Raw genomic sequence first — 17,469 nt, forward strand, 5'->3', positions numbered from 1 at the left:
TGAGGGGAACACGAGAGGGGGCAGAGGGAGAGGGAGAGACTGTACTAAGCAGAGTCTACTGAGCACGGAGCCCAGCGCGGGGCTGGATCCCACGACCCTGAGATCATGACCTGAGCTGAAATCAAGTGTCGGATGCTTAAACGGCACCACCCAGGTCCCCCATTTCTGTAGTTTTTTTTTAAATTTTTTTATTTATTTATGAGAAGCACAGAGAGAGAGAGAGAGAGAGGCAGAGACACAGGCAGAGGGAGAAGCAGGCTCCATGCAGGGAATCCGACGTGGGACTCGATCCCAGGACCCTGGATCATGCCCTGGGCCGAAGGCAGGCGCTAAACCGCTGAGCTACCCGGGCTGCCCCCTCTAATTTTTTTTAATTAAAGTTTTTATCTTGAAAAAACTCAAAGCCAACAGAAACCCTGCAGGTGTATTTCAGTAAAGCCTGATAGACGCTTCATCCAGATTCAGCCGCTGTTCACACTCTGCCGTGTGCGCCTCTGTGTGAGCATGAAGCTGTGAGCCTGAGGCTGCGTGCGCACGCGTGAGGCCCCCCCAAGGCCCGGCCCTGAGGCCCGTGTTCCCCAGAGCTGGCCTTGCCATTTGGGCGTCACCTGCCATCAGGTGATGATGTCCCCATCGGGGACGGTGTGGACACGGTGCTCTTCCGTCGCTGTCCTTTCCCGCCGCCTGCCCGTCCCAGCCCAGGACCCCATGTGCACCTCTTGCACCTCCTGTCATCTGGCCCATCTCGGCCTCTCTGTCCCTCAGGACATGCTGTCGCTGACGAGCTGGGCTTCCTGGTTTGGTGGGAGGTTCCTCAGGCTGGGTTTGCCAGACGTGGCAGGCCGCGCTCAGAGGGCAGGACGAGGTCCACTCTGCTTCCCCCTGGGGCTCCAAACCTTCTGTCCTTGCTCTCTCCAAAAATAACATGCCCCCCACCTCCTCCCCTGAGGAAAGTCTCTTCCTGCTTGCAGCCTGCTGGGGTCACACTGGTCAGCGTCCACTCCAGTCCCAACGACCAGATGCTGTGGGCGCTCGACAGCAGGTGGAACGTGCACGTCCGAGCTGGAATCACCGAAGAGATGCCAGTGGGGACCGACTGGGAGCACGTGCCAGGTAGAAACGCGAGCGTGGCGTGGCTGCCCCTCCCCTGGGCACCTGGTCCTTCAGGCAGCCTGTCCTACGGAGGCAGGTGACAACAGGTGTCTAACGGAATATTCCTTGAGGGACCCAGCATTGCAGGACTGCAGCCAGCCCTATGCCCTTGGGGTTCTTTGTGGGATGTTTGTTCCCAGATGGCCCGGACCCGTGTGCCCTGTGGCCTTGGGCCCTTGGTGGCGTGGCTCACACTGCCGGTGGGGCACCCTTTCCCTCAGCCCCCACTCCGAGTCCTGCAGTGCAGGGCACGGCCAGCAAGGGGCCTTCCTGGTCGACAGGGCCCAGTGATGTGAGAGAGCGGCCTCGTGGGAGGGGGTGGCCTGTCCTCTCCGCAGCCGGGGCTGAGGACAGACGGACACCCTGTTCACGTGCAGGGTTGCAGGCCTGCCAGCTGGCACTGAGCACCAGGACCGTGTGGGCCCGCTGCCCCAGTGGTGATCTTGCCCGGCGGTACGGCGTCACCGACAAGAACCCTGCAGGAGACTATTGGAAGAAAATACCTGGCAACGTGACGTGTTTCACAGGCAAGTGCCAGGGCTCCGCAAGGCTCGGGGCTGCATGGCTCTCATCAGGTTCAGGGCTCCCCTGGGCGAGGTCAGTGGGGCCTCCACAGGAGGCTGCTCCCACGGGGCTTGCTCTCCAGATCGCTGAGGGTCACACCCGAAGGAGGGCATCCCGCACCCCACTGGCCAGAGTGTCCCAGGACCGGGGCCACCCACTTTAGAGCCAGGGGAGCTGGGGCACAGATTGAGGGTGGTGGATCCGGAGCCCAGAGCTAGAAAGTGCCGCGTCAGGATGTGGAGCCAGCCCTGACCCCACTTGTGCCTGCTGCCCGGGCTGGGTGACTAACGATCGTGCGGCGGCTCTCGTCCCTGCAGTGACCTCGTCCGATGAGCTGTGGGCAGTGGGCCCCCCCGGCTACCTCCTCCAGCGGCTGACGAGGACTTTCAGCCACTCGCACGGCGCCCCGAGCAGCCACGCCACCACCCCCCACCCCGAGGACCTGGAGGACGAGTGGGAGGTCATCTGAAGGAGCCTGGGGCAGGGCTGCTCAGGAGGGAGGAGGCCGGGACGGTGGCGGACACAGTGGTTTCGGAGTCGCTCGCTCTCGGCCACGCCTCATCAGCCCTCGTCCAGACATGCCGGGCCGGCTCGGACAACCACACTTGCTTTCATCCATGTTTGTTTCCGTCTGTTCCAGAACCCACAGCCTCGGCCGAGTGATGTGGAGCCGTTGCCAGAGCGGCAGTGCCTCTGAGCTCCTGCCGAGGCCGCGTCCCCTGGCGCTCCTGGCCCGCCGTGGGGACAACCCGGGGGTCAGTGCTCCCTGCCACTGAGGGGGGTCCTGGGCCAGCTTGTGGTCATCACAGGGACACGAGTTCCGGCACACATTCCGTGCTGGACACCCCAGTGGGGAAACCAAGGCCGTGTCGGAGAGTGGGGTGCTGGTCTGTGCCAGGCTGCAGCACCCACGCGCACACACACCACAACATGCACGCCCACACCACGCACGCCCTCCCGGCCCACGCACAGGGCACAGCACACTCGCCTCCTGGAGAACACACTTCAGCCAAAACAATAAAGGCCAGTGGATGACATGGACGTGAAGGGTGCACGTGTTTCCAAGGCAGCGGTGGCCCTGGGAGGTGTGGCCGAGGTGGGGGAGCTCGGCCACGGTGGCTGACTCAGCAGTGTCTTTGAGTGATGTTAATGCTGCTGGTGGACGTCGTAAAGACCAGGAGCATCCTCACAGGATGAGTCTACTAATTATTGCCTTTTTTGTTTGTTATATTACAAACCTGCATAAGATACCTCATTTGAAATCAACTCTTATAAATTTAGAGGAGAAATGTATTTTATGAAACCAGTGGAAGGCCCTTCGTTCCTTCACATGGTTTACCCTGCACCGGCGCTGTCCTCAGCCGCAGCTTCACGGAGCGTGGGCGTCCCCCCGCGTGTCCTCCACGTGCGGGGCAGTCGTGGCACCTGCCGGCTGGCCCTGAGCGGCCACCGGTGCCATTAGCAGGCATTGGGTTGATGCCCCCAGGAGGTTCGAACCGAGCCCGCTGTGGCCACGCCGGACGCCGGTCCCTGGGGTCGGCCTGCGGTGCCCACTGTCCCCGCAGGCATCTGGGCCCAAGGCTCGGCAGCCCGGCCCACATCCCGCCTGAGCGCACCGCCCCCCCCTCCCGGAGGCAGCTCCCAAGTGGGACTCGGCCTCGCTGCTTTTTTTAGCCTGTCCTTGGTCCAGGGCCCAGTGACTCGACGCCTGTTTTCTACTAAGCGAACGTGTCCAGGAGCCCCCGGGCCGCAGGGGGAGAGCGATACGGCGTGTTCCCTGCCGGGACCCGGCCAGCCGTGGAGACAGAGGTGCTCCAGGCCCAGAGGAGGACAAGACGCTGCAACCCCAGGCCCTGCTTCACACTCCACGCTTAGAGAACCCTTGTTTCAGAAGTCTGGCGAGCGCGGAGGCCGGCCCGGCTGCGGCCGCGCCTCTGTACGTTGTGCCTTGCGGCCCCTGGACGGCAGAGCCCTCCTAAACCCACGGGACTTTAGTGCAATTAAACCCAAGTCTAGTTTGATACTTTTAAACTACTTTTAGCTTCAGTGCTTTGTACGGTTTTTCCTTCCGGTTTTAATTTTTAGTTGTGCTTTGAGACAGTGCAATAAACTAGACTTTTTCCAAACCTGGTCGAGTCTGGTGTCCGGGCTGTGAGAAGGGGCCCCGCGCAGCCTCGACGGTGGCGTGCCCACCTGTGCCCGAAGGATCTGCGGTGGCGCTCGGCGGCCCGGCCCGCGTGGGGTTTCCGCACCGGCTCACCCAGGACGGCTGTCCCCAGGGAGCGGTCGCTCCGCAGGCCCCCGAGGCCGGGCCGCTGTGGGCGGGCCTGGGGGGGTCGAGGCCCTGAGCCCAGGACTCCGCCGCCAAGAAACGAAACCAAAGGCCAGCAGTGCCCTAGTGGAAAGCACCCTGCAGGGAGGGATCAGGGCCTCGGCCGCCGGACGCGTCGTGTGCCACGGAGGCCTGAGCGAGAAACGTCTGCCCCGTGTCAGGGAATGTCCTGCTTCACCGAAGACATCGAGGCACACTTGAATTACGACGTCCAACGTCCCTCAGGAAAGACGAAGGATGCTGCGAAGACCTCAGTCCTTTCCAAAGGCTCTAACTCAGTTTGGGGGGAGCCTCACTGGGATGTTGGTCTGTGTCGGGGGAGGTCCCACAATGATGCTCGTGCCCACAGGTGCCCCCCGACTGCCAGACGTGCGCCTGGGGCTCCTGCACAGCTTCGGGTCCCCCTCGAGCCCCTGCGGGAAGCACTGTGGGCCTCGGTGACACTCAGAGAGGTTCCGTACTTGCTGGAGGCCACTCACGGGCCATTGGGACTGGAGCCCAGCTCTGCAGAACTCCAGGCCAGCGCTGCGTGATGCCACCTCACTGTCCTGGGAAGAAACAGGTGGGAATTGCCAAGGGTGCTGACGGCAGCAGGTGAATTAAAGTATGGCGTGGGAGGGAGGGCCAGGGATGGCAGGCGGCCCGACCGGACCCGCGGGAGCTGACATGATGAAGGCACATCGGGACAGGCGGGTGAGGTCACAACTGATGTGCACCACCCCTTCATTATCTGGGCAAACCTATTAAATGGATTAAAGTGTCTTAAAACCATGGGAGCCTGGGGGACTCCATCGGTTAAGCGTCCGACTCTTGATCTCAGCTCAGGTCTTATCTCAGGGTCACAAGTTCAATGCTCACATTGGACTCAAATTGGGCGTGGAGCCTGCTTTAAAAAAACTTTAAAAAAGGGGGAATGGTATCTGATTTCCGGATGGCAAAGGATTTTAGACTCAAAAGTGACAGGAGAACCACAGAGGAAATTACAGATTTGATTTCCTCAAAATCTTAAAATTTTACAAATTTTAAACCCCACTTAAAAGGGGAAATTGTGACATCATGGATGGTGACTATATACCTTAAAAAATGTGCACACACCAGGGGCACCCGGGTAGCTCAGTGTTGTGTGCCTTTGGCTCAGGGCGTGATCCCGGGGTCTTGGGATCGAGTCCTGCACCGGGCTCCCCGCGAGGAGCCTGCTTCTCCTTCTATGTCCTGTCTCTCTGTCTCTCAGGAATAAATCTTAAAAAAAAAAAAAAAGTGCACACAGCAGTCGGAGGAACACCTAAGGCACTCATATGGACAGAGATGAAAGAGCAAATGCCTGGCACCCAGGTGGGGCGCGGACAGAGCAGGGGGAGCGATCGTAAAGCCCGCAAACCCACAAACTCCACCTCTGGAAACCTGTCCTCAAGAACAAACCCTAAATCGGGGAAGACGTATAGTGCAGGCGGTTCTGTGATTGTAAAATACCGGCCCGTGGCCTCGAGGAGCAGCCCCTGCGCAGCTGTCACGGAGCAGGTGTCCTGGGCGGGCCGGCCCGGCTGCAGCGCGGTGGTGCCAACTGTCCGCAGCGCGTCACGACGTGGTCTGGTGGAAGACCACGCAGAGCGGGAGACAGGAGAGACGGGGATAGCGGGCCCGGGCACGCGCACCCTCCTAACTTTTGGGGGGTTCGAAATGGTCCGTCATTCCAGCTGCGCAGAAGGGCCATAAGAACCAAGGTCACCCCGCAGCTGGTCGCCGAGGTTGCCTGGGCCATATGCATCTTTTTGTATCTTTTGAATTTCAAGCCATGTAAATGTATATTATTTCAAAATAAAATCCACATTTTAAAAACGGGGCTCCCTAACCTGAACTCCTCACACCGTCAACACTAGGGAGTCAAAAAATAAAAATTTAAAAATTTAAAAAAATTTTAAAAAACCCTAGGGAGTCAGATACGGCAAAGTAAACACCAAAGACTTCTGAGAAGTCTTATTTACAAAGCATTTTTACAATACAGGAAAATGCTTATCGTAAGTTTTAAAATACTCAATTATTTAAGTGATCTGATGTCGTGTGTGTAAAGAATAGGCATGGGGGAATGTTTGAAGACATCTATGGATGTGCATAGAAAAAACTGGAAGAAAATACACCGAAATGCTGGCTGCGGCTGTCTGGCTGGTGGGATGGTAGCAAGTAGCCGGCTCCTGCCCTCGGGAGTCCCACAGCTGGAGGGGACGGCGCGAGGACGTGCCACGAGGAAGCCCCGCCGCAGCCTGCCCTGGATTTCTCTGCAGTTCCCGTTCCACCAGAAGCATGAATTCTATTAAGCAGAAACTCTTTTTAAAAATCCCTGAAGACAGGGCTCCTGGTGGCTCAGTCCGTTGGGCGTCTGCCTTCGGCTCAGGTCATGACCTCAGGGTCCTGGGATCGAGCCTGCTTCACCCTCTCCGTCTGCCCCCACCCGCTCTCTCGCTCTCTCTAATGCTTTCTCAAAGAAAATCTTTTTTTAAAAAATAAAAGTCACTGAAGACACAGATACCTGTCCTCACCTCTATCTTGACTGTGGTGGTGGTTACACATGTGTAGACATTTGTCAGAACTCCTTGGACTAAACATTTAAAGTCTGAGCATCTCAGGGCGCCTGGCTGGGGAGAGCATGCGATTCTTGATCTTGGGGTCGGGAGTTCAAGCCCCACATTGGGTGTGAGGCCTTTATAAAAAAGGATTCTTTCCATCTTTAAAAATATCTAAAGGCTGTGCCTCTATCATATGTTAAGTCATGCCTCTGTTTAAAAAATGTAACGGCACGAAGCAGAGCGGGGCCAGGCTGGGGCAGCAGGCTCTCCGTCCCCTAACAGGTGCCAACAGCGCACGGCCTCCCCGACCGCGCTGCTCTCCCTCCATCCCGGCCCCCGGGAAGCATCCTCGTCCTGAGCAGGACTGGCGGTACTTGGGGCAACTGCTCTCCTCGGTGGCGCGGCTTCAAGCTGGTGAAGCAATCGGGAGGCAGGGAAATCAGAGTCCTCCGCGTCAAGGCAATAATCAGGCTGAAGTCCGCGTGGGCGAGGCGCTCACGCTGAGTCATGTCCCGCAGCCAAGGAGGGGCAGATCGAGGTCCTTCCTCCCCTGCCCTCACGGCCACCTCCCCCAGGCCACCCGACAGTGCCCCCTCCGGTTCCCGGCCCGAGGCTCCACCCCAGCTGGCATCTGGAGGAAGGGGATTCTGGCCCCTGGGCGCGAACAGGCTGGGACTCCCTGGGCCGCACGGTGGCCGTGGCAGGGCAGGACTGGCCGCCGTCAGGTTTTCCTTAGAAAGACTGGAATGAGTGGACCGAGCAAGCGAACCCATGCGCTTCGCTCCAGAGAAAAGTGGGCCTCGTTCCGGGCAGAGCGGTTGCCTCTGACAAGCCACCAAGGCCAACTGCCAAGGACCAAGAGCTGAGTCGCTGTCGGCCAAGGGACACCTGGGCTGGGCCTGGCTTCAGCCCCTCCTCAGCGCTCCGGCACATGTCGCCCCACCGTCGGGGCTGCCCTTTCTGGGGCTGCGGGGCCCCAGGGCCCGATAAGCCCAAAGCCAGGTGCTTCCTGCCCAGCCTCCTGCCCTCCCTCCGGCCAGCAGTGGCCACCAGATAACCCCGAGGCCGCCCTTATCATCCTGCACCACTTCCTGGGTCCCCTGTGCTCGCCGAGGCCTGCAGTGCCCTGAGCCAGGCGTCCCCAGCGAGCCTCAGTGGGAGCCGTGCCAGAACCAGGCCCCACTCCGAGGCCACGGGGCGGTGACGCCGGCCAGACCGGGGCTCCCCCCGCCCTCACTGCAGCTGCAAGCAGTGTGAACACTGGACTCCCAAGCCCCCACCCAGTGAGGACATCAGGGGCGGGCCCTGGGATACCCTCCTCCTGCCCTCTCAGTCCTCAGGCGTAGGGGCCGGGGGGGCCTCTGGGGCCCCAAAGTCACCCCGCAAACGATGAAGCTGTCCTTGCAGCTTCTGCTGTCCCCCCAAGAGCTGCTTCCTAGTCACCCTGAAACCAAACCACCCCGCTTGGGTCCCAGAACTTTCCCTGAACGGGTGCTCAGGCTGTGCCCCCAGGCTCTGGTGCCCAGAATGATCCAGCCAGGTCCTGCCTCCTGCTGGACCCGGGGACAGTGGGTTCCATGGGGCACCTCTCCATGGGCTCCTGGGGAGCTCCGAGGCAGGGCAGCTCCCCCACGTCCGCATCACCCCAGCCCCAGCCCAACATCTGTAGATGTCACGTGGAAAGGAAGACGGGTCCAGGAGGTCGACCCCACCGAGGACGGAGCTGGGCCTGGGGAGACCTGGCAGGAGGTCTGCAGACCCAGGCACCCGGGCTCTCCAGGCAGAGGCCGCGGGGGCAGTCAGGCACCAAGGGTTCCCCAACACCCGCGCAGCCCCACTGCCCGGAAGCCACCACTACGGGCTACGCTGAGCCACCCTGTCCCGGCCTTCATCCGCTCCCAAAGGTAACAAACCTGCCCGACAACGGCATCCCTGACGTGAAGACCCGGGCCGCCTGGAGGACGGGGCTCCCGAGGCCTCCAGTCCGAGCCGGGACAGGTTGGTATCCACCGCCCTCGGGCGTCAATGTTCAGAGAAGCCATTTAACTGACCCACCTGCAGTCTAGGATCGCCCCCGAGCTGCGCCCCCCTCACCCTCCCCTCCTCCCCGCAGCCCGGCAGACCTTTAGCCGTCCGCTCCTGGCAGGACATCGTGGCCCTCCAGCCCGTGCCGGCACAGGTTGAATTTCATGGCCCAGCGGAATTCCCCGGGCAGGGCAGCCTTGGCATCCTCCCTGGCCTCGACGCTCGAGGCCCGGACCCAGCTCTTCCGCCCGTCTGCTGTCCTGAAGGGCCGCGGCAAGTCTGTTAAGTCATCTTGAGAACCTTCCTGCAGAAGGCAGCTCCCCTGGCTGGGCCAAGAGCGCTTGCCCACTGGGTGCCACCGCCACCCCATCGCCCGCAGGCACCACCTAACAGCCACTGGGGGCTGGGCCAGGGAAGCACGAGGGAGCCCGCACCCCGGGCTGGACAGGGGTCAGGCCTGGAAGAAGAACACCTAAACCCCCGAGGAACAGGTAGAGCAGGGGCCCAGTGGCCTCACAGCAGAGGGGAGAGAAGCAGGAGACCCAGGACCAGGTGCCTGCCACTCCTCAGGAAAGAGCCCAAGGGGTGACAAGGACAAGTCCAGGCTTCCATCTGCCACAAGACACCCAAGGAAAGGCAGGAGGCCTACTGGGGATAAGGGGCACCAGGGGCCCAGACTGGGTCACCCCATCCCACACCCACACCAGGGAACAGACTTTCCTGCCTCCCTCTGCCCGCCCAGGAGTTTATGAGGCCCTAAGTGCCGGCTCCCAGAACCGCCTCCCAGAATCTCCCAGGACCTGTTCTCTTGGCCTCTCCGGCTTTGCACGTCCTGTCCCAGGACTCAGGCCCGCGGCCTGCACCCCCCACCCCTGCCCCACTCCTCTGCTCAGCTGTCACTCCCTCTGGGACACATAGTCCTGGAGGCTCTAGATCAAGATGGGAAGCTGGTCCTCCCCGACCTCGGTGGCTGCGCAGTGAGCTGAGGCCTGGCTCTGGGGGGGTCGCATGACCTCCAAGCCCTCGCCAAGAGGGGAAAGACGCGGGGAGCTGAGCTCAGCCGGCCCCCCAGGAAAGCTGCAGCGGGGCCCGCCTGCCCGACCCGGCCCGCGCGATGCCCGCAACACACGAAGCAGAGTTTCTCCTGTACAGAGATCAATATATGTAAAGTGCTGGGTACAACGCTCTGAAAAATAGTATTTTCCAAAAATCCACCGCCCGGGGAGCGCCCGAGGTCTAGCCCTTGCCCGTGAGGTCCAGCGGCTGCAGGAAGGGCGGCAGCGGCAGCTCGTCCAGGGCCTCGGGGAAGCGACCCGGCGAGATGGCGGTGACCAGCACCTGCATGGCGCGCACGAAGAGCGAGGGCGGCGCCAGGCCCGCCAGCCACTGGAACTTGTCCTCGCCCAGCAGCCGCTGCCAGCGCGGCCGGTCGCCCAGCAGCTCTCGGCGGGCGGGGCCGGCGGCGGCGTGGGCGGCGGGTGCGTACAGCGCCAGCAGGTCGAGCAGCAGCAGGCGGCGCTGGCGGGGCTCCCCGGGCGCGGCGGGCGTCCCTGCGGTGCCGGGGGTGCCGGCGGCGCTGGCGGCTCCGGCGTCGCGGCCCAGGTGGCGCAGCAGCAGCTCCAGGGGCGTCAGGCCGCCGCCGTCGCGCAGGCCCGGGGACGCGCCGTGGCCGAGCAGCAGGAAGAGGCACTCGGGGCGCGCCAGCTCGCAGGCCACGTGCAGCGCCGTGCCGCCGCCCTCCACGCGGGTGCAGCCGCGCCGGTCGAGCAGGCGCGCGCGCTCGTCGGGCGGGAAGTCGCGCACGGTGCGCAGGATGCGGCGCAGGATGCCCACGCGGTTGTAGCGCACGGCCAGCGCCACGTGCGGCCCGGGAGCCGCGCAGCAGCGGAAGCCGGCGCTGGGCGGCGCGAGCGCGCGGCGCGGGAACGTGGCCAGCAGGTAGTGCGCGTAGGCCCGGTGGTCGTGCACCAGCGCGTAGAGCAGCGCCTCGGACGGCGAGTAGGCGGCGGCGCGGCCGCGCTCGTCCCAGTGGAAGGCCTCGCTGGCGCGCATGTCCTCCAGGAACCACACGGGCAGCAGGTCGCGAACCGCCTGGTAGAAGGCGAACGACGACTTGCGGCACTGCTTCTGCGCTCGGGAGCGCGCCGCGCCCGCGCCCTCGGGCCCGCCGTCCGCGCTGCCCCCGGGCCGCCGCGCGTCCCACGGCATGCTGGTGGCGGCACCTCCGGGGCTCACGGCATGGGCCACCTGCGGGGAGGGGGTCTCCGTGAGGCTCCGCCGCCCAGGCCCCTCCAGCCACTCTTCGCCGCTCCCTTCTCTCCTAGGCCCCAACCACCTCCCACACCCCTGATCGAGCTGCACCTGACCTCCCTCCCTTCTCCCTTTTTGAGTCTCGTCCTCTGGCGCCTCTGCTAGAGATGCCCTTCCCTGCCCCCTCCCCTCACAGGCCCACCCACAGTCAGAGCCACGCTGAAAACCGACCTGCCCGCCGCCTCCAGCGCAGGGCCCAGCTGACCAGGTACATCCAACCCCAAACAGAAAAGACCACGTAAGGGGGTAGAGTGTCGTGATCCACCTCCCCAGCTGGGCCAAGCCCCACCTAACCATGACCCTTTCCCTCTGCCCCTGACCGCAGATGGGGGCTCCTAGAGCCCACCCCCCGCCCCCCCGCCATGCCAGGCACCGGCAGAGTTCTAGGCCCAGACCTACCCGGGTCCCGCACTCCAATCACAGGACGTGAGTGTATCACTCTCCTTCTCTGAGCCTCAACTTCCTCATCTGTAAGAAAGGGGATGGGGGGGGACGCACGCTGTGAGCCCCAGCAGGGTGAGCCGGGGTGGAGCGGGCAGGAGAACGAAATCGACATGGAGCCCTGCGCACAACTCTGGACAGCAAACCCCCTCCAGGTCCGCCGCTCCTCCTGGTCCCCCCAACTACCAGCCGCAGCGGGCTCGGCCATCCCATTTCCAGCCAGGGGCGAAAGCCGGGCCAAGGTCAGTGAGCAGGTCGTGGTACGGCCGGGCCCAGAACCCAGATCTCATCCCTCCCACTTTGGGCTCATTCCAGAATCGGGGAGACCCCCGGGCCACAGGGAGCCCAGCTTGATCCCTGCCCGACCTTGCCCTCTGAGCTCCCGGCCCCAACCTGAACCCTGGCCTCTGACCCCTGACCCTGGCCGCAGCTCCCCCACGGCCTTCCCTCAAGGGTAAGCCCTTGGTCACAAGGGGCCTGGGTCGGCGGACAGGCCGCGTCCGCACACACCGGGTAACCAAGTTACGGAGCGGGGCACGGTGCTCCTCGGGGGTCGCCGTGCCCGGAGCAGCCCCCCAAGCCTGGACTGCGCGCCCCGGGCGCACGCACCCCGTGGGGAGACCCGTGGGGCGCCGGCGGGTTACGTAAAGTTGGGCCGCCCCACGTCACTGGGCAGCGAGTCTCGGCCGCGGCTCGGTGAATGGGGGGTTGGGCCACCGAGGGCCGGGCAGCGCGCCCGGGCCGCCCGCCGGCGCCTCCCAGCCCCTCCCGGCGGCCGCGGGTCGCGGGGGGCGAGGCCAGGGCGTCCGCCTGAGCCTGACGGTCGCCAGCGCGGCGAGGCTGCACCTGCGTGCGCTCGCGCCCCGGGCCCGAGGGGGCGGCGGCCAGGGGAGGCCGCGGGGGGCTGCGCCGGGCGGGCGGGGGCGGGGGCCGGGGCCGGGGCCGGGCGGGGCTCACCGTGGGGGCGTTGGGGCCGCAGCGCGCTCCTCCCGCTCCTCCCCGCGGCAGGCGCACGGAAGGTCCCCAGACAGGCGGGCCGGAGGGAGCCGCCGCCGCCCGCGCCCGCCGCAGCCGCGCTCTGAGCCGCCGGCGGCCCGAGAGCTGGGCGGCGGCGCCGGCGGCGGGCGGGCGGGCGGCGGGCGGCGCAGTGCGGCCCCGGCCCGGCAGGACCGCGGGACCGTCCGCCGCCGCCATTGGCCCGCGCCGCTGGCCCCCGGCCCCGCTCATTGGCCGCCACGCTGCACCATTGTTACGTCACCGGCCGGGGGGCGGGGCGCCCGGCGGACCCGCGGAAAAGTTGGGAGAAACTTGAGGGCCCGCGGGGGGCGGGGCTCCCGGAAACCCGAGCCGCGGGCGCGGAGGGCTCGGGCCGCGGGGTCCCGGGAGCACGGCTGGGGCCCGCGCTCCGTGCGAGTCTGGGCGCGCGCGGGGCGCCCCGGTTCCGCGGACAGCGCCCGCCCCCTCGCCCCGGGACTTACTCCACCTCCCCTCCGCCCTGACCCTCTGACCTTGAGACCTCGGCCACGGTCGCCCCGGCTGCACAGGGAGGGGTCAAGAGGCGGAGCTGTGATCCCTGAGGTCCCGATGGCGTCCTGCCCGGCGGGGGTCGGGGCCCCGGGAGCCCCCCAACTAGGCTGACCGCGGTCGGGGCCCTGGGAGCCCCCCCAGTAGGCTGACCGCGGTCGGGCCCCGGGAGCCCCCCCCCCAGGCTGACCACCGCCGGGGTCCCGGGAGCCCCCCCCTCTAGGCTGACCACCGTCTGGGCCCCGGGAGCCCCCCCCCAGGCTGACCACCGCCGGGGTCCCGGGAGCCCCCCCCTCTAGGCTGACCACCGCCGGGGTCCCGGGAGCCCCCCCACAGGCTGACCCCGGTCGGGGCCCCGGGAGCCCCCCCTCTAGGCTGACCACCGTCTGGGCCCCGGGAGCCCCCCCCAGGCTGACCGCGGTCGGGGCCCCGGGAGCTCCCCCCTCTAGGCTGACCACCGTCTGGGCCCCGGGAGCCCCCTCTAGGCTGAGTTCCCAGGGAACCGGTGAATGGGCGCGCGCAGCCATTTATGAGCACGTGCTGTGTGCCAGGCTCTTGCTGAACATAATGATTTCACTTCATTTTCACCGCTGTTCACGCGGTAGGAATTCTGCCCCCCAATTCAAAGGTTAGGAAACTGAGGCTCATGAGGAGGTGGCCCCCAAGTGAGCAGCAGCCAGAAGGGAAACCGGGAGTTTCCCCTACTTTTCTGCAGACATTTGTGGCGGATTGGGCCCCAGCTACTCCAGCCTCTCCACAAAAGTTCCAAGATTTGGGGTACCACCATCAAGGCCACGCTGAGACCGGACCACATACGTCACCCGAAGCACTGCCCCACCTAGGCGGGTGCGGTCTCATAAGCCCCACTGGCCTCGGGGTCCGTGGTGACCACCAGATTTAAAGAAACTAGGTCATGGGCCGGGGGTCTGGGATCCACCTGCCTCACCTCAGCTTTCCCGTGCCGACCCCTCTGGGCCCCTGTTGCCCTGCATTTTTCCTCGCTTTCCCATTCTGGGCTCTCCGAGTAGGATGAGGGGGTGACAAGCTGAATGGAGATCCTGGGGTGCACCTTTGACCGCTTGGAGCCCCCAGGCCCTGGGAGACATCCTAGGGAAGTGGCGCCCCAGCCGAACCACCTGGGACTCAAGGCGTGAGCCTCCTTGCTTCCTCGTTCTCATTCTTCCGGGGCTGGGGTTCCATCTCCATGGCCACCAATGAGGATGTGGGGGCACCGGTTGGGGGTGCAGGGTGTGCAGCTGGCCTCGGGGCAGGTCTCCACCTCTCCTGGCCCTCCTCACTGGGGTTCCTAAAGGCATATTTCTAAAAGTCACGTCTGACCCTATTTCTCCACCACTTAGAAGTTTCCTGTGCACGTGGATTAGCCAGAAAGACCAGGTTGGGCAGAGACCCAGCATTCCGGGCTGAGCAACAGCTGGCGCAAAGGTCTGGGCGTGACCAGGGCAGGCCTCGGAGGTCACCTGGGGCCGCCGGGCCTCGAGGGCTGAGGCAAGGAGCTGGGCTTTGTCCTGAGGATCTGGAAGTGGAGGCGGAAGGGTTTGGAAGTGCGTTGGTTAGTGAAGTATTTCAGGCACAAAAGTAATCGTGATGAACGCCTGGGGCCAGGGGCCAGTTTAAGAAGTAACAGGCGGATAAATCTGAAGGCCCCTGTGACTGCCCTGCCCCAGCCCAGCCCTGGGTCTTGCCCACAGTGGCAGCTGACGTTGCGACACTGGCTGGCTGTCACGGCACCTGCAGCTTGCTCTCTCCCCCAAGGTTACTTTTATTTTCTTTTTTCTTTTTTTAATTTTTATTTATTTATGATAGTCACAGAGAGAGAGAGAAGCAGAGACATAGACAGAGGGAGAAGCAGGCTCCATGCACCGGGAGCCCGACGTGGGATTCGATCCCGGGTCTCCAGGATCACACCTCGGGCCAAAGGCAGGCGCTAAACTGCTGCGCCACCCAGGGATCCCCCAAGGTTACTTTTAGACTCCCCCTCAGGGGTACATGCCACTCTGGGTCACGCTGGGGACGCTGAGGCGTCTTCTGCTGGTGGGAGCTGCACCCCTGTGTCTGGGCACACGCGTGGTCTCCCAGCACTGCTGGCTTTGAACATCCTGCCCGTGCCTACCTGGGGCCATGCTGGGGCCCAGACCCAGGGAAGGTGTAACCCTCCACAGCTGCTACTTATGGCAGACTGCTTTGGGCACAGTGTGAACAGGGTGCAAAGGGCCAGCTTCTCTCAGGAAGGAAAGATGGACTTGGAGGGGGTGAAGGGTGGCTGGGGCAGGGAGGAGGGGGCAGAGGATGGAGAGACCAAAGAGGCCTGGGGTGGGGGGGACTGCCCTGTCCCAGATGCCCTCACGGACAGGGAGTGCCAACCAGCACAATCTTCTTGGTGTGAGGTTTGACTTTTGACCCTGTTATGTTCCCTCTGAAACCCAACCCAAAACCCACTCCTCTCTCCCGGGAGAGCTTTTCCCAGAAGGCATCTGGGTGTGCCAGGGTAGGGAGGTAGAGTCAGGCAGGGCCTTGGAGCATGGGGCAGGGTGTGTGACACAGGTAGAGGGAGGGGGTTAGGGAGCTTCCTGGGAGAGGAGGCTGGTGCCAGACATGCTGGGTTCTAATCAGCTACTTGCCAGCTGTGGGACTTAGGCTGAGGAACTCCACCTCAGACCTGTCTGAGCTCCAGGTCTCTTATCTGTGAAGTGAATCAGGTGGACTTTCAGATCTGAAAAGGAAAGTGTTCCAGCGGGCAGGATTCCAAGGCCAGTATGGGAAACGGCCGGGACCAGGAAAGAGGATGGGGACATCCGACCCCCTGCATCCAGGTCACCTGGGCCCTGTACTTCACCGGGCTGTGCTGGGCCAATGCCCACCTGCCCTCCAAGGGCCTGTTCCATGGGTGCTTTCTCCTTCCCCTCCGGCTTCTCCCCTGGATGGCTGGGCTTGTCCCCACCTGCACTTGGGTTCAAGCTCTCCCACACAACTCTCCTTGCCATCCAACCGGTCTTTCAGGGCTCAGCTTCAGATGCCAATATGGACCAAAGACGAGATAAAACCAAGTGAGGCCAAGTGATATCCTGGGAACCAAAGAGCCCAACATGCACAGTGCAGGAGCCACACTCAGAACGTGTAAACATCTCCTGCAAGCCGGTGAGAAGGATTAGCCCAGGAGGAAAATGGGCGAGGGGTATGAACAGGCAATTACACGATAGCCAATAACCACACGGAGGTATTCAGCTTTGTAAGAAATCAGCAAACAAAAAAAAAAAAAAAAAGAAATCAGCAAACGTACCAACCTCTTTGATTGCCTACTGGCAAACCCTTAGGCGGCAGTGACAGCCTGCGCTGGCAGGGGTAGGAATCAGGCCCTCACTCCCAGGCAGAGCTGGGCAGGGCACCTCCGAGGGCCCCACGGGCAGGGGCAAGGCTATGCACTTGGGGCCAGCAATTGAGGGGGTAGGTATCTCATCCTAGATAAGTACTTGGCCGCATGCCAACAAGCTCCACGTATAATAATCACTACTGTGGGTTTTGTTCACATGCTTACTTCTTTAAAGTTTTATGAAAGAATTTAGCTTTAATTTCATATTTTATGTCTATTTCAGAGTTAAACCTTGGAAGAGAATACAAGTCAGGGACACCTGGGTGGCTCAGGGGTTGAGTGTCTGCCATGGCCCAGGGCGTGATCCTAGAGACCTAGGATCGAGTCCCGCATCGGGCTCCCTGCATGGAGCCTGCTTCTCCCTCTGCCTGTGTCTCTGCCTCTGTCTCTGTGTCTCTCAGAAATAATTAAAATAATTTTTAAAAAAGAGAGAATACAAGTGAGTACAAGTAACAAGGAGGTGGGGCGCCCACTGCGTTTATAACAATGAGAACCTGGAAACCATCTAGGTAACTGTCCCAAGTGGAACGGCTAAAATAATCACGATTTACCCCTCCCAGCTCTGGTTTTTGCCGCGCAGCAGCTGGTCCCTGCACCTCTGCTGGGCTCGTGGAGAGGGCTGTGTGGGCCTGAAGCCTAGAGACCAACTAACTCCCTCATATGCTTGAAACTTCACTATTCCCCATCCACCCACAGTGAGACAGTTCCCGTGGCATCTCTGGGTCCTTGTAGGATCTCTGGATTGCGCCGTGCTGGATCTTGGGATTTCTCATTAAATGACATGGTAAATTCTCGTTTTGGCATAGGCCAGTTGGAGTAGTTAAGGTACCTTTCTTTTGTTGTTGTTGGTTTATCAGTACTCTCTACCTCCAACGTGGGGCTTGAACTCATGACCCTGAGGTCAAGAGTTACATGCTCCACCGACTGAGCCAGCCAGGCACCCCAAGGTAAGTTTTTAAAGAGGTAGTTTCCATTGGCAAAATGCTGTCTCACAGCCATCATATCACTGACTTGCCCGGTAAGGTAGGTTGGGTTGTCAGCTCACGTTACAGGTAGAGAATCTGAGGCTCTGCCCACAGAGGTGGAACCAATAAGCTTCATCTTGTCCCAGAAAGGGAAGGCTTTGGTTTCCTGAGTTCCAAGCCCCCTCGGGCTTTCAGACTCCTTTATGA

The 17,469-nt window shown here is 62.5% G+C and overlaps 2 protein-coding genes and 1 long non-coding RNA gene across 7 annotated transcripts in view; 2 read left to right on the plus strand and 1 right to left on the minus strand.

The window, feature by feature from the left end:
- TECPR2 (tectonin beta-propeller repeat containing 2) overlaps positions 1 to 3,842 on the plus strand; it is a 102,555-nt gene extending 98,713 nt beyond the window's left edge. For both annotated transcript variants that reach the window (XM_025443084.3, XM_049113502.1), the window contains 3 exons: positions 972 to 1,113; positions 1,530 to 1,679; positions 2,034 to 3,842. In XM_025443084.3, coding sequence (XP_025298869.3) covers positions 972 to 1,113; positions 1,530 to 1,679; positions 2,034 to 2,185 — 444 coding nt within the window. In that variant the 3' untranslated portion in view covers positions 2,186 to 3,842. The remainder of the gene's footprint in view (positions 1 to 971; positions 1,114 to 1,529; positions 1,680 to 2,033) is intronic.
- Positions 3,843 to 9,772: 5,930 nt separating this feature from the next.
- Positions 9,773 to 13,990, minus strand: ANKRD9 (ankyrin repeat domain 9). Of its 4 annotated transcripts, none has more exons than XM_025443092.3 (3): positions 13,856 to 13,990; positions 11,344 to 11,412; positions 9,773 to 10,881 (listed from the first exon to the last, which is right to left on the minus strand). In XM_025443092.3, the coding sequence occupies exon 3, from the start codon at positions 10,840 to 10,842 to the stop codon at positions 9,871 to 9,873; it is 972 nt and encodes a 323-aa protein (XP_025298877.1). In that variant the 5' UTR covers positions 10,843 to 10,881; positions 11,344 to 11,412; positions 13,856 to 13,990; the 3' UTR covers positions 9,773 to 9,870. The 4 variants fall into 4 exon arrangements, with proteins under 4 accessions (XP_025298877.1, XP_025298874.1, XP_025298876.1 ...); XM_025443089.3 differs by lacking the exon at positions 13,856 to 13,990 and adding an exon at positions 12,343 to 12,574; XM_025443091.3 differs by lacking the exon at positions 13,856 to 13,990 and adding an exon at positions 11,995 to 12,071.
- On the plus strand, positions 13,354 to 16,711 carry LOC112657188 (uncharacterized). Its single transcript, XR_003134899.3, has 5 exons — positions 13,354 to 13,537; positions 13,625 to 14,059; positions 14,268 to 14,682; positions 15,928 to 16,065; positions 16,521 to 16,711. It is a non-coding gene; the product is annotated as an uncharacterized LOC112657188 (long non-coding RNA).
- The last annotated feature ends 758 nt before the right edge of the window (positions 16,712 to 17,469 follow it).

Source organism: Canis lupus, chromosome 8 (assembly GCF_003254725.2).
Source record: "Canis lupus dingo isolate Sandy chromosome 8, ASM325472v2, whole genome shotgun sequence".
In the NCBI taxonomy this organism is placed as follows: Eukaryota; Metazoa; Chordata; class Mammalia; order Carnivora; family Canidae; genus Canis; species Canis lupus.

Coding starts and splice junctions, on each gene's coding strand:
- ANKRD9 (XM_025443092.3), bottom strand. CDS start 10,842: ATGCCGTGGGACGCGCGGCGGCCCGGGGGCAGCGCGGACGGCGGGCCC.